Here is a 14,043-nt window from a genome sequence, read left to right on the forward strand (position 1 = left end):
GTTGAAAAATGTTATGTTTTCGATAGCTGAGTTAGGTTTAGACGCATAACTCATTTTTGGTGGGCCCCTACATATTGGGTTAGGTGACGTCATTGATAAGTAAATGCGAAATGACGTCAATTGTTAACATTTGATGGCCGATATTGTGGACGGAGAACACTCCCAGAAAAACTTTGTTTTTGATTCAAATAGGCTAGTAATAAACGCGACAAGTTGAAGGTAATACTATGCCAATATTCCAATAAAAAGAAGAAATGAAAAGGCTAGAAAATGTCACAATAAATAACAAAAAACTAAGATAATACCATGAATTTTTCTGTATAGTTAATCATTTCTTGAGAAGCTTTTGGTTCAAAAATGACAACGTCGATTCTGGAGCACTGCCGGTATTATTCATTGGCAAGAAAAGCACGCCGAAAAGCCTACAAAATGTTTTTGATATTATTTTATTGTATACACTTAAATAGTATTAAGCTATTTTATGTTGCAAATACAACAATTAGGATTAGTCCTACAGCAGCGTTAGGACCACTGCTCGGAATTTGGCTATTTGAAATAATAGCAACTTAAGAATGAACTCTGTTATCTTTTCATTTAGCCGAAAACTGTAACGGTGTAATCCAAATAAACCATTAGTTTCATAATGACACAGGATTTGGAAACAAATGAACTGGCAAACAGAATGAAATATGCTCTTTCCAATAGATCAAAGTTTAAGTGACAGAAATATCTTTTGCCCAGATACTTTTTATTTAACTATAGCTCTTATGTTTTAAATAATTTTTTCGTACAGAGAATTGTTTGAGTCGATAATCCATTCGCAATTGCCTGCGAATTGTAGCTAATTTACCTAGCGTAGGGTCGCGTCTTCTTTACCCGTATGGATAATGTTTAGGTCTTCATCCACTTGATATCTCTGAGCCATATCCACCGGCAATAATGAGAGATGGTTTACAGATTTTTTTTATTTTAAAATGTAGTTCTCTCAACAGCCATTCCCACGTTATGAATAAGAAATTCGCAGAATGACGACGAGTTAAAGGCCTATAACAAAAATTCCATTTCCTACCATCTATGGGACGTTGCAAACAACTCTCATTGGAAACCAAAAGGCAAGATTTTCTTCTTTTATTCACTAAAAATAGCCAAAAAATTTATATTTTTAGACAAAAAAATAAAAAACTCAGGTGAAAGAAATTTTGGCCAGCGCCTTTTAAGATAAAACTGAATCGGATGCACACTGAAGGCAGCTGCAAAGGTTCCCAAATGCGTATGTTGTTTTTGAAAAAGGAGGAAGTGAGACATAGCAATTGGAGAAAATTATTTTCGAATAATCTGAATAAAGTTTTGTTTATTTCTCCTGAGGTTGCTTGCGGCTTCGTCTTAAGACGTGCTTTGAAGCTGACGCAGAAGGGGACCCAGATTGCAAATTCGTCTTTCAAAATAACGAGGTAAAGAAATATTGGTCAAATGAATTCGCAGGTTTGCCGTTGTCAAATAGATGGAAATTCAAAATTTCAATTCCGTTCCGTTTAATTTTTCTTTGATTTTGCTGAATGCAAAATGGTATAAACTGGCATCTAAGTAAATTTGAGGAGATTTTGGTCCTTTTCGTAAATAAGTCACATTTAGTTTATCCGGCGCCATCTACTGATATGAGATGCTACTCTCGGCTAGGAGCTAGATAAGAAAACAATCTAACCATAGTTTATTTGGTTCCTGCATGACAAGTATGTTGCATACCAGTTAACTATCAAGGAACAATTCATTAAACTTTACATAATCTGAATATGAGCGGACTTACGGCCTTCGTTCTAGGAGCTACTGGAGAGACTGGGAAAGAATTACTTAACATTCTTGCCTCCAATAAGGCTTTTTCTAGGATCGCTGTCATTGGAAGAAGAAAACTTGAGCTAAACGAAGAAAAGTTTGCAAACGTTGAACAAAAAGTAGTTGACTTTGAAAATTTAGAAGAATATGGATCAGCGTTCGAGGGATTTGGTATTGGATACTGTTGTCTTGGTACCACAAGGGGAAAATCAGGAGCAAGTGGTTTTGTTAAGGTGGATCGTGACTATGTAGTAAAATCAGCACAACTGGCAAAACAAGGAGGATGCAAGCAGTTTCATTTACTGACAGCCCAGGGTTCAAACAAAAATTCTTGGTTTCTATATCCACGAACAAAAGGAGAGGTGGAAGAAACAATTGCAGAAATGGAATTTGACAAACTTTGTATTTATCGCCCAGGATTGCTTCTTTGTGATAGACAAGTAAAACTATTTTTCATTCAGCAATAATGCACATTAACTTACAAATTTAATTGGCTGCAGGAAAGTCGCATTCTCGAGAAAGTACTTCAAGTTACGATCGGTTCAGTTGATCGATGGCGAAAAGTTAGCATCCCAACGAAGGCTGTTGCGCAAGCCATGGTGAATTGCACTCTTCAGCCTATTTCAGATAAGCCAGTAGATATACTGGAGCATTCCCAAATTTTTAATATGTCCAAAAACGATTAATACTAATTGTCACTAAACGCTTCGCACAAACTGGTCAATATTCGTGAGCATCGTTGGGCTTTTTTAAATTGTCCAAAAAACGAATAACTAACTGAAATTGGAAGCCGTTCTTGCCTTTTTTTTTTACAAGAGTTATTGTTTTGCTTGTAAACATATTGGTGTTGTAAGAACACCAATATTGTTATAAAAACATTGTTCCCAGCACAAGTATTAAAGTTTAATACAGTTTTTCGTTTCCATTATTCCCCGATTTGCTTAAAGAAAGGAGCCTATATTTCTAAATTAGTGTTTTGCATAAAAGAACGATATTTATTTAAAACCTAGAATACCACTTATCGGAAAGGCTTTTGCTCGAGGCATAACCGATTCTGCTCTCCATACTCACCCATTTATAAACCTTCTAGACTTTGAATAATTTAAAAGATAACATTTATAAAAAATAACATTTAATCTTTGTCGCACAGTTCGCTATAGTTAGCTTGCACAGTCGCACCTTGCCGATTCTTTGTACTACCCCCACTCATTGGTTTTTTCTAGCAAACTCATTGCACCAACTAATTCAAATACGACAGAACTGTCGGACTAGCAACCGTAGTATTATTTTAGGTGCAGAACCCATACATTCTGAATGTAGACTTTTTTCTCTTGTAACTAGTTCATAGATGAATAATTGTATAGATTTCACACCGGAAAAATTGTATGTAGATTGACTGCTTAGAAATGTCTCAGAAAATTGCGATTCCGCGAAATGTTCAGAACAGTTCATAGTGCATTTACCCGTGAAAACACATGTAAAACATTCGGTGATTTTCGAACGAGTCGCGAGCTACCGATAACATCGAAAGAAAAACACATTTATGGATTTAAATGAGACTAAACCATCAAGGCTTATCGGAGCTTTATTGCTGCCCTTAGTTTTGCGGATCTACTACGTGGATTTTCATTGATCTCTTCGTCAGAAGGCGTAAGCACATGTTTGTTGATTTCCTGCCACTGCCGTTCCATGAGAACCTGTACGTCCAACGGGTCAAGCTGTCTGGCATAGTTTTTGTATTTTTGGTCACTGTCGGTTGAGTAATCGAGGTCATGCAGATGATTCTTCACTATTCTGTAATATATAAAGCCATTACAAACAAATTTTTAGTACTATACTAGCTCAAACATAATTACCGATCTTCTAACGAATGGAAGGTGATTGTAATTAACTTCCCGCCGATTTTCAGAGCCCGATGAGCGAATCTCACAGCGAAGTCGAGCTCATTGAGTTCGTCATTGACAAGAATTCTCAAAGCCTGAAAAGTTTTGGTGGCCACGTGACTTGATCGTTGCAGCTTATCTGTACGAGAACTAAATCCACAGGCACTTTCTACTAGTTGCGCCAACTCATGCGTTGTATTGAGACTTGTGAATAAATATCGCGCTTCAACAATGGCTCTCGCAATTTTCTTCGCTTGTTTTTCTTCTCCATAGACTTTTAATATGCGAGCGAGACTATTTTCGTCAATGTGCGCTAGAATGTCTTTTGCGGACGGTTGGTTGGCTAACCTATCCTGGTCCATACGCATGTCCAACGGCCCATCTTTACTTAAAGAAAAACCTCTTTCTTTCATGTCATATTGCATAGATGAGCAACCACAATCGATAAGGATTCCGTCAAAAAAGTTTTCCACTTCCCCATCTGAGAGAAGTTCCGGCAAATCACTGAATTTTCCTAATAACGGGGAAATATTGCCATTTGTTGTTTCACTTGCTAATTTAATAGCCAGGTCGTATGCAAAAGGATCTCTATCCAAGGTATAAACTGTTGCATTGTTACATGAACTTAGCAACTTTCTAGTATGCCCTCCAGCTCCAAATGTCATATCAAGAAACTTTTGATCATGTTGAGGGTCAAACATGGTAAGAACTTCCTTGTGCATAACTGGAATATGAAATACACGGTTGTTTGAGCTGTATGATCTTGCTGTCCTGTTTGTCTGACGGAGAAAGCATGGTAACCGGGAGATGGACGAAAACATATAGGAGAAATGACGCATTTCTTTATTGATTTTTCCCGTTGCTTTGTTTGATATTGTTTTTATTTAACGAACCACTACTATTTATACTGTTGCCTTCAATAGATCTTGGGTTCGCTAGAAAAGCGGGTGGTGTTGCTTTTGTTTCACTCTTGTACTCAAAGGTTCGATGTGGACCTCAGCCAACAAAAAATTGTGAGGATTGGTAACGAATCAATCTGAACAATTCTTTAAACAAGTCTCCTCTTTTGTGGCATAAAGGTTTAAACAAAGTTGGCTACTTAATTATGTCAGCCTTGGTTCGGGAAATTCAAGTCAACTTCAACATCCACAACTAGTAAACTGATCAGAAAACGTCGTCTGCTGTGCTCTTTTATACTTCAGACACGGTATATCAGGGGAGGTAGACAAACGCCCTATCCCTGTCGTCAGCCAGAATAATGTAAGGGACTTTGAAGCTTCCCTAAAATTCCGCTTGGTGCGCGGGTGTAGCTTGGCCTTCTCCGTAGCTGTGTGTATTGTTTTTGCGTGGTTATTGTATGGCTCACCCTTAGTCTGTTTTGAATTTTTAACTGATTTCACTCATTAATTCCCGTTTAACTTGCAGTTTTAAATGGGGAAGTGCAAATAGTCGAAATCGAAATGCTGCCTATGTCTTTAATTACAAAATTAATTTCTTTAAATGCCAGTCATAATAGGATATTGTAACCTTTTTCAATTTGTAACTTTTCAATAAAACCCCAGTTATTAAATAATTGAAAATAATAATCATATATATATTTCAAACGAAACCGAATGTTCAAAGCACTTTATCGTAGTTCGTATACCCGCCAAGCACTACGTTGAGTTGGAGGATCAAGCTACACCCGCGATCCAAGCGGAATTTTAGTGAAGCTTCACGGTCCCTTCATTATTCTGCTAACATGGCGTTTGCCTACCTCTCCTGATAGACCGTGCTTCAGAGTTCAGAGTGCTTCAGACATGAAAAAGATGAAATGCCTCTGGCAGAGTCATAGATTACATGGTTTGAGTACTCCATGGTAAACACCTGTAAATAGGCCACGCCCCACATGACTATTCGCGAACCTGGCTCCCTCCGAAAGTTCTGCACCAAACGGATTTTGACTGGGAAAGGATACCCTATTGCATTGTAGTGCAACGTGGTTGCAGCACTGTCGGAGGAGCGAGCCTATGTTCACCGTGTAAAAAATCAGGCTCGAGAAAAGTGACGCCGGAAACCAGGAGTAGTCAGACCATGTAATCTATGACTCTGCCTGGACTGCCTCTGACGCATGATTGCTTTTCGGGGTGGGTCGGGGCGGGTGGCCCGATCACGTCCGATCGGGGCTTGATCATGGTAGGGACGTTGCCCTACATTGCTTTCTTCAAGATGGCTATCCGAGTCCGAGCTCAAATTGCTTTGATGTTCTGGCCCAACCCCTGCCGGCAGCTTGGAGAAATATTTTCATCAACAAACAATGGCGGCGACCCAACGCGAATCATTATTTTTTTCAGAAAATTTTCGTTCTAAAGTAGTAAAAGTTAAAGTTAAAGAAGGTTCCCATATTACAATTGGGCAAATCCTGTTCCAATTTGAACCTGAAGAAACTGGTATTCGTGAGAATCAGAATGCGAACAATTCAGTTAGTAACGGTCCCAGTAAATTTGTTGTTCGCGCCACTTCAGCTGGGTTGTTGGAAAAGCTCTATATCAAAGAAGGGAATGTTATTGACCAAGGGTATTTATTTTTAAATTTGTTTTATTTGCCTTTTTTTCATTTATTTTCTCTTAGAGCACTCATTTTGGAATACAGCAGCTGCAGTCACCCAACTGTTATGAAAGAGATGTGTGCAGAATGTGGAGCAGATTTGCGCGAAACAGACCAAAGAAGTCAAACAGCTGCGGTGGCCATGGTTCATAACATTCCAGAACTTATGGTTAGCATGAAGGTAAGATTAACAGAAAATTGTAACAGTCATTGGTTTTCAATATTTTTGATTGTTTATATAGGAAGCCACTCAGTTGGGTAAAGCAGATGAAGAACGGCTTCTTCGAGACAGAAAACTTGTTTTACTAGTAGATTTGGATCAAACTCTGATTCACACCACCAATGATGAGATCCCTCCCAATATTGAGGTATAGGTGTCTTTGCTTGAATATTTCATGTTACCTAAATAGGGTTTCATTCCTATAGGATGTTTTTCACTTTCAACTACATGGACCTAGCTCACCTTGGTATCATACACGCCTAAGACCCTTCACAAAACAATTTCTCAGTAACATCAGTTCTCTCTATGAGCTTCACATCTGCACTTTTGGTTCCCGTACATATGCCCACATGATCGCAAACTTTCTTGATGAAGAGGGCCGGTACTTCTCCCATCGGATTTTATCTCGTGACGAGTGTTTCAGCGCGCATTCCAAAACGGCGAATCTCAAGTAGTGTCACAACTCATAAGCATTAAGAGATTTTATAATTTAAAACGAAACCCGTGCACATTAAATTTTTTAAATTTATTTCTAGAGCTTTGTTCCCATGTGGAGATCATATGGTTGTCATCATAGACGACAGGGAAGACGTCTGGAATTTTGCACCCAACTTGATTCATGTTCGTCCGTACCATTTTTTTCAACATACCGGAGATATCAACGCCCCACCAGGATTGGCAAAACAAGAAAAAGATGACAAAGAAGGTTTTGACTTTGCCTCCTTGAAAGTCAGGAGAAAATTCACCCGAGGCATCTACTCTCAAACCAGTAAACGGCTCTGCGTCTAAAAATGCTGAAGAAGAAAAAGAAAAACCACCAACCACTCCCGATGATTCGAACCTTGATGGTGGGTCTATTGAAGATGAGAATAAGTCTGATAATTGCGCTACCGAAATGCTAAACAGTTATGAAGAGACAAAGCTAAATAACGAAGTCCTAGTGACTACGGATAAGTTAACTGAAGACGCAAAAGAAACAACAGTGGAAGAAGCGTCAGAGAAGCAAAAAAACGGTACAGAGGACGCGAAAAAATCTATTTTGAATGAACCGGATAAAAAAATGCCAGACGAAAGTGGATAATCGGGGAAAAGAAAAGCAAGAAAGTGATAAAATCCATATCCGTGACACAGACGACTATCTCCTCCATCTACAAGACATATTGCGCACCATTCATCACGCATACTACGAGCTGTACGACGATAATAGAAAGAATGGAGAAGAAACAAAAACAGTACCTGACATGAAAATTGTCTTACCGTATGTCCGCCGTAAGGTTCTTGAAGATGTGCATATAGTTTTCAGTGGTGTTGTGCCCACAAACACCCCTTTGGAGAAAAGCAAACCATATTTAGTAGCAAAAAGTCTTGGAGCAATTATCATGGACAGAGTATCTGAAACTACTACTCACGTAATCGCAGCAAGGCTAGGAACTGCCAAAGTAATTCGCTTGATTGTGTTTATTCTACTTATTGTTATTAAAGTTGTATTTCTCAATAGCTGAACGAAGCCAAAAAATATAAGCACATTAATGTCGTGACCCCTGACTGGCTATGGTCGTGTGCTGAGAGATGGGAACGTGTAGAAGAACGTCTTTATCCCCTCAACTCTGAGTTGGCAAATGTTCGTCGGAAGCCTCCTGCTCACTGCACAAGTCCGGATGTTGCCTTTCAGTTAGCGATTGCCGCCAACGCCAAAGAAGAACAGGATGCTGCAGTTCCATATTACGACCGGGTCACAGGAAAAAGAGTTTTTCGTCAACCAAAGAAAGGCGACAAAGGAAAAACGTTGGCAACGTCTCGCAGTTCAAATGTACTTCACCTTTTATGCATATGTATTGTTATTTTCTTACAAATTGTTACATTTATTTCAAACTCAAAAGAGATTTAGCGAAACTGTTAACCCTCTGCTTTCACTGTCGACGGACGAAATTGCTGACATGGATCGTGAGGTCGAAGACATCTTGCAAGATATGGAAGGAGGTGAGACTGACGAAGAAGAAGAGCCTGTGGATTTCATTACCGAAGAGAACGATGATAAAACTGAAATCGTACCAGGTAACAGTCTTAAATGCTTCGTCTTGATAAAAATAATAATTCTAAACGTAATATTGTACATTGATATAATTCTTTAAAATAGACAAGGATGAGTCGCCTTCCCGAAAACGCAAGCTGGAAGTAGCAGATCACGATTTATTAATTGGTGGGGTGATTGATCAAGATAGTCCAGAAAATGATACACTCATGGTAAAATTTCGAAGAGGTGAAGATATTCCTGACCTTGACGTTGACGTCGATGATCCTAACGACGAAGATGACAACGAGCCAGAAATTGAAGATTTAGAAACAGAAGAAGAACCAGATGATTCAGAACTATGTTTAGCTGGTCAGGCTCTCGAGCGAGAGTTCTTAAGTGAAGAAGATTGAGTTTTAGTTCCCTTTCATCCTCTCAATAAAGTTCTAATTTGATCTCAGCCAAAGCAGAATGGTTGAAGACATGTACCTGATGAATTATTGCGTACTTGTTACACTACAATAATAAACATAAAAACACAACATGACTGTTTTATTATGTTAACTGGCATAAAGATGTTCACAGAACATTGGTGCAATGTTACACCTACTACACTGCATATGGCTCATCATGATCAAACATATGAAACTTTTTATAAGTTTCTTTATCAGAGAAATCTCTCTTTCCAGCCTGCCATCCCCTGTCCTGAGCCCTGAATAATCAATATGTGTTAATACAAAAAGTAATGTAATGTAATTGAGAAGTAAAGGTAACCTGTCATAGTCAAATCCAGATGGGTTTTTCCCAAACAGAACATTTTTTGCTTCAATTTCATCACTGTGAACACAACAGTTATTAATTTCTTTATAATTGAAAAAAAATAAGACATGAGGATAAAATAGCATACCGATACTTTCCTACAACAACTTTCTTTCCTGTTATTGGGTCAGTTATATCACCAAAGGAGTAAACAATCTGCAACAAATTAATTACGGTGTTGAGGCAGATGATTGTTTACATGATATATACAATGATTTTACCTTGTAAACTTGATGGGTAATGTGCTTTGTAAGCTTTTTAGGTAACTTGTCAATCAACACAACATCACCAGGTTTGCATGCATTGGTTGGATCATTTGCATAAACCGTCACATGTTTAGCAAAGTGCTACAAACATAAGTTAGCTTGAAAAGGAATTAAAAATATGTGAAAATAAATTGAAAAAACTTACCATATTTAAATTTTGGTCAAATTCTACTAGCTTTACTTTGAATTTCGCAGCGTTCTTCACGTCTGATGGCAAACAACGAGCAAGAACCGATGCAAGCTTACTAATTTGTACTGCAGCCATACCGGTACGAGGTTGGGTACGTATTCAGACTGGTACAAATACTGGATTTTTGCACACAGAATGGGCAAGAAAAACGGGAAAGGGAAGATCAAGGATTTAGGAACGTGATTATTGCGGGTGTAAGAGGTGGTAACAGGGTACTACATCAAAAGAAGCAAGACATGAGCCTCAAATGAACAGGAAAAAAAACAAGATGCAGACGATTTTTCGTTACCAGCAGTTAATCGTTTTTGGCCGGTAGATGTCTACGGCCGGCTAGTTTGATTTGCCGATAATTTGTGGGGCCTAAATAAAAGTCATGGATGACTTTTTTTACATGAAAAACCATCCATCACAACATTCTAACAAAGCCATTCAAGTCGTACTCGTTCGTTTACTAATAAATTGTTGTATCCCACCAATTTTGGTTGTTGTTCTTTTTCCCTCGCTAGATGGCTACCCCTGTTCCAGTTTCTTGTGTGCCGTCCCCGCCCTTGTGTCTTGACATCTGAGTTCAGTCGCTGTTCAGTTCTCATTTCATCATGCAGAGTGCGCAATAAAAGTGGTGAAAAGGCGATTTTTTATTCGTTCTATTTCATTTCGCAGCACGAAGCTGCAACAATATATTAAGAAATACTGTACTACTGCGTAGTAGTAGCGGCTGTATAGCAGCCGTGGTCTGCACCATTGGTCGAATAGCAGACAGCTCGACTTTGGATGGCTTTGTTGTATTTAGGGCTCGGCCCCGGTTCTCGAAAACCCGGTTTACCCGCGGTTCGTCGCCAAAAAAAGTCGCCCATGAGCGATCCGGGTAGTCTATTTGCCAAAGTGGGTAGGCTGGGCGGATTTGATGGGCAAACCGGGTATACCCACCGCCATCTTGGAAAATGGCGGCTTACAAAGCCCCAAGTTAAATTAAAAAGGAGGGTAGCAAAAAAAAATTTTTTGTGGCGGGAAATTCAAAGGGCGTCACTTGATTTCATGGAAAAACTCGGGTAATCGGGTAGGAAATCGGGGATAACCAGGTTTTGAACCCGGGTAATGGAAATGGTTTTCGAAATTGTGTTACCCACATGGTACCCAGGTAGGTAGTGGGCACAAAGTCTTAGGAACCGTTACCCACCGGATCCAATTTTTTTGCCGAGAAGACCTACCCATTCGCCCAAATACCTACCCATTGGACACGGGGCCGAGCCCTAGTTGTATTTGTATCTTGCGATGGATGACTTTGTTCTGCAAGGATTGTATCTAAAAAATAATATAAAAACCGGGAGGTAATAAAACACATTTTTTCTAGCCCCAATTCTATCTAGTTTATTTTTATTTAATTATTGTTTGTTAGTGGCTGTATAGAGCAGTAAAACATCCTACGTTGCACGTTCTCCACAAATGCGAAAATCTCATTTGTGTCCAAGTTGGTCTGCTGCGGCTGCAGCGTCTTATGGAGAAACCAACTTTTTCTGTTAAAAAACAAGTTTTCATAAATATTTAACGCAGATTTTACCCTTTCTTGTCCTAGTACAGGGTACCTTTTTTTTTTTTTTTTTTTTTTTTTTTTTTTTTTTTTTTGTTTTTTTTTTTAGCTTTGTTTGTGAATGGTTTGTTGTTCATCCCTTGTGCAGACGAATTTCTGGCAGCAAAAAAAATTCTTCGGCTAAAGGGAGAAATTACAAACAAAAATAAAATAAAAATAAAGTAGATAGAACTGGAGTAAAAAAAAATATGAAAAAAAAATCATTGCTTCTCCTTGTAACTAAAAGTCTAAAAATCGCAAAAACGTGACCATCCACTCGCCGTTATCCCATCTGTACAAAAACTCTAATTCGGGAGCGGTACTATGACAACCCACAAACCGTAAGAAACATATCTGAACTACCTCAAACCTGTGTTACATCTCTATTACAGCTAACGCCATCCATTGAGAGAAATATCATAAAAATTGGGTTAAGTGGTATTACTCATGAGCTCATCTAGACAGAATCCCTATCGGGAAATTTAGGGGGTAATTTGGCGTTCCATAGAGAACACGGGTTGTTTATTTTTAAAAATTTGGTTCAATGGCATACCGCACCGTACACATCATAGAAAATTCAAGAAACTCTAGAAGGACGATAATTCTAGAACAAAAACTGGAGTAACCTAGAGGTTCGCTTTGGTATTTACGTCATACACCGGAGTGAATAAAAAGCGTAGATCAAGTTGTCACCGGAGCATAGTCTACTAGCACACATTAAATGCAACTCGTTTGTTGGTGCAGCCTAATTTCGGGCTCTTGCCTTTAAGTGGATAGTGGAAACGACTTCTTGTTGATTATAGCCTACTGGTGACGTTAATGCGTAGTATATCCAACACATTTTATCTGTTTCGTCACGTAAACATGTTTATACAGCCGTACTTAAATGACGAGGCTAGCCATCATTAATACGAAATCTAACTCTAGCTATACCAGCATTCCGCTCATTGGATGGCTTCGCACTATTTCCCTCCAGTGGCAAACGCGGTAAGGCACATTGATAGTCAAACAGATTAACTCAATCAAATTAACTACAACTTTGGTAGGCTATATAGTAAAACCAAAAGTACATCTAATCAAGCTGGGTGTACCGTCTAAGAATCACGTTGGAGGACTGTTGCGTCCTCCCTTTAATAGCACCACGCAACGTTCTTTCGTGTTTCTTTTTTAGCACCGATATTAACAGAATAAATAGACAACGAGAGGGAAAAGATGAACTGAAGCCACAGGCTATAATTATGGGAAGTTGTAGAAGACAAGTTCAGAAAATCCCCAGCTTCTTTTTTTTTTTTTTTTACTATGTTTATAACTAAAGGCAATTTTCCTTATCATTTGCCTTGTTATTTTCCTTCCCCACTGTATATGGAAGTGTGATCGTTAATCTTTTTGTTTCTCTTTCTCTGTGCATGGCTATACTGCGGCACATTTATTGCTAGAGAACGAACGCACGATTGCTTAAATGGCCAGGGTATTTAGACGCTGCCAGTGGTATCAACAAGAGCGTACAGAGGAATGTGGCAGCAATATCAGTGAAGTTTCTTGATGGAGAAATCGTTAAGACGCTTGTGGCATTTCGGTCGTTGTTACAGTAATAATGAAACATCCTTCCAAGGATGACCATGCCTGACTCTAGGGGTAGCCTGGCACGCATTGCAGTTGTGGCCTACTCACAAATTCAATCTTAGAATTCATCTTCGTCTCGCCGTTGTTAGTATGTTTACTCATCCAAGGTAATTGAGATGCTGCCAGCTCTGACAGGCACTGACTAACATTTTTTTCTTTAGGTGCTCTTCCATAATTTCTATATCTATACACGTCAGCCTCACTACCGACTCTTGTCTGTGGTAAACACAGGGCCAATCAATAAAATATAAAATAAAAAAAAAACTAGTTGCACGACACACATCATCATTCGGAGCACCGGTGTACACATTAAGACTGATGGATGTGCCATCCAATCAGTGAAGAAATGATGCATCACATCATCGTCGCTCGTCGAATTTGTTTGTTTTTACCGTACGGCCAAATATTGCCAGCTCTGTTCTTGTCCACTTGACACCTCTCTTCATCCGTCATGTATACACGGAAGCAAACAGCCAGTAGGCTCGTCATTTTCATTTGAACTAGAGATCCTTATCGATCACCACAAACCACATGAAAAGCATAGAGCTACTGTAGCCTTATTCCCGTGATCTAAACAAGACAAAACTCGGCCTTCCCAACAGCAAAAAAAAAGGATTTTATTTATTTATTTTTTAATGTCTTGCTATGCTTTCGTTCGTCTCGCCACTCGGACTGCACAACAAGGGACTTTCATTCCGTTCGCTAAAAGGTTATCAACACAAAAGCCAGATCTGGAATGCGGGTCTATAGTCCGAAGGCCTTCTATTTCTTTCGATTGTACGTGTCGATTGTGGTTTAAATAATAGGCGGCTTTTTGGCTGCGCTACGCACTCTTTTACTATTCATGTTTCGCCAAAATTTTCCTATTGTAGATAATATATTCTGATATACAGCCCCTCCGTCTCCTTTTAAAGATTTTTTTTGTTGAAAACTCCATTTACTGCAGAGTAGTATAGGAAAAGAAGAGATGATGGTGGTCATTTCTTAAGTACTTTGACCTGACCTGAAAGGTCCGCAGGTGTTGTTCTCATAGGCCTTATGATTCAAA

General features: G+C 38.9%; 4 protein-coding genes across 4 annotated transcripts; 2 read left to right on the plus strand and 2 right to left on the minus strand.

Moving 5' to 3' along the window:
• Window positions 1-1,671: 1,671 nt before the first annotated feature.
• On the plus strand, window positions 1,672-2,758 carry LOC116931845 (oxidoreductase HTATIP2). Its single transcript, XM_032939500.2, has 2 exons — window positions 1,672-2,270; window positions 2,331-2,758. Exons 1-2 carry the CDS (start codon window positions 1,791-1,793, stop codon window positions 2,514-2,516), a joined length of 666 nt encoding a protein of 221 aa, XP_032795391.1. The 5' UTR covers window positions 1,672-1,790; the 3' UTR covers window positions 2,517-2,758.
• Window positions 2,759-3,195: 437 nt separating this feature from the next.
• LOC116931837 (probable methyltransferase-like protein 15 homolog) lies at window positions 3,196-4,914 on the minus strand. Its single transcript, XM_032939488.2, has 2 exons — window positions 3,687-4,914; window positions 3,196-3,624 (listed from the first exon to the last, which is right to left on the minus strand). Exons 1-2 carry the CDS (start codon window positions 4,550-4,552, stop codon window positions 3,405-3,407), a joined length of 1,086 nt encoding a protein of 361 aa, XP_032795379.1. The 5' UTR covers window positions 4,553-4,914; the 3' UTR covers window positions 3,196-3,404.
• A 966-nt stretch (window positions 4,915-5,880) lies between these two features.
• LOC116931817 (RNA polymerase II subunit A C-terminal domain phosphatase) lies at window positions 5,881-9,072 on the plus strand. Its single transcript, XM_045168554.1, is given in 10 exon segments — window positions 5,881-6,269; window positions 6,324-6,480; window positions 6,542-6,667; window positions 6,726-6,970; window positions 7,056-7,245; window positions 7,247-7,543; window positions 7,587-7,958; window positions 8,018-8,329; window positions 8,400-8,574; window positions 8,657-9,072. Coding segments are annotated over 10 exon segments (2,421 nt in total). The 5' UTR covers window positions 5,881-6,009; the 3' UTR covers window positions 8,944-9,072.
• On the minus strand, window positions 9,068-10,086 carry LOC116931856 (28S ribosomal protein S17, mitochondrial). Its single transcript, XM_032939510.2, has 5 exons — window positions 9,761-10,086; window positions 9,571-9,696; window positions 9,438-9,505; window positions 9,305-9,367; window positions 9,068-9,242 (listed from the first exon to the last, which is right to left on the minus strand). The coding sequence occupies exons 1-5, from the start codon at window positions 9,878-9,880 to the stop codon at window positions 9,140-9,142; spliced, it is 480 nt and encodes a 159-aa protein (XP_032795401.2). The 5' UTR covers window positions 9,881-10,086; the 3' UTR covers window positions 9,068-9,139.
• Between the last annotated feature and the right edge of the window lie 3,957 nt (window positions 10,087-14,043).

This window comes from Daphnia magna, linkage group LG1, assembly GCF_020631705.1.
Source record: "Daphnia magna isolate NIES linkage group LG1, ASM2063170v1.1, whole genome shotgun sequence".
NCBI classification, from domain to species: Eukaryota; Metazoa; Arthropoda; class Branchiopoda; order Diplostraca; family Daphniidae; genus Daphnia; species Daphnia magna.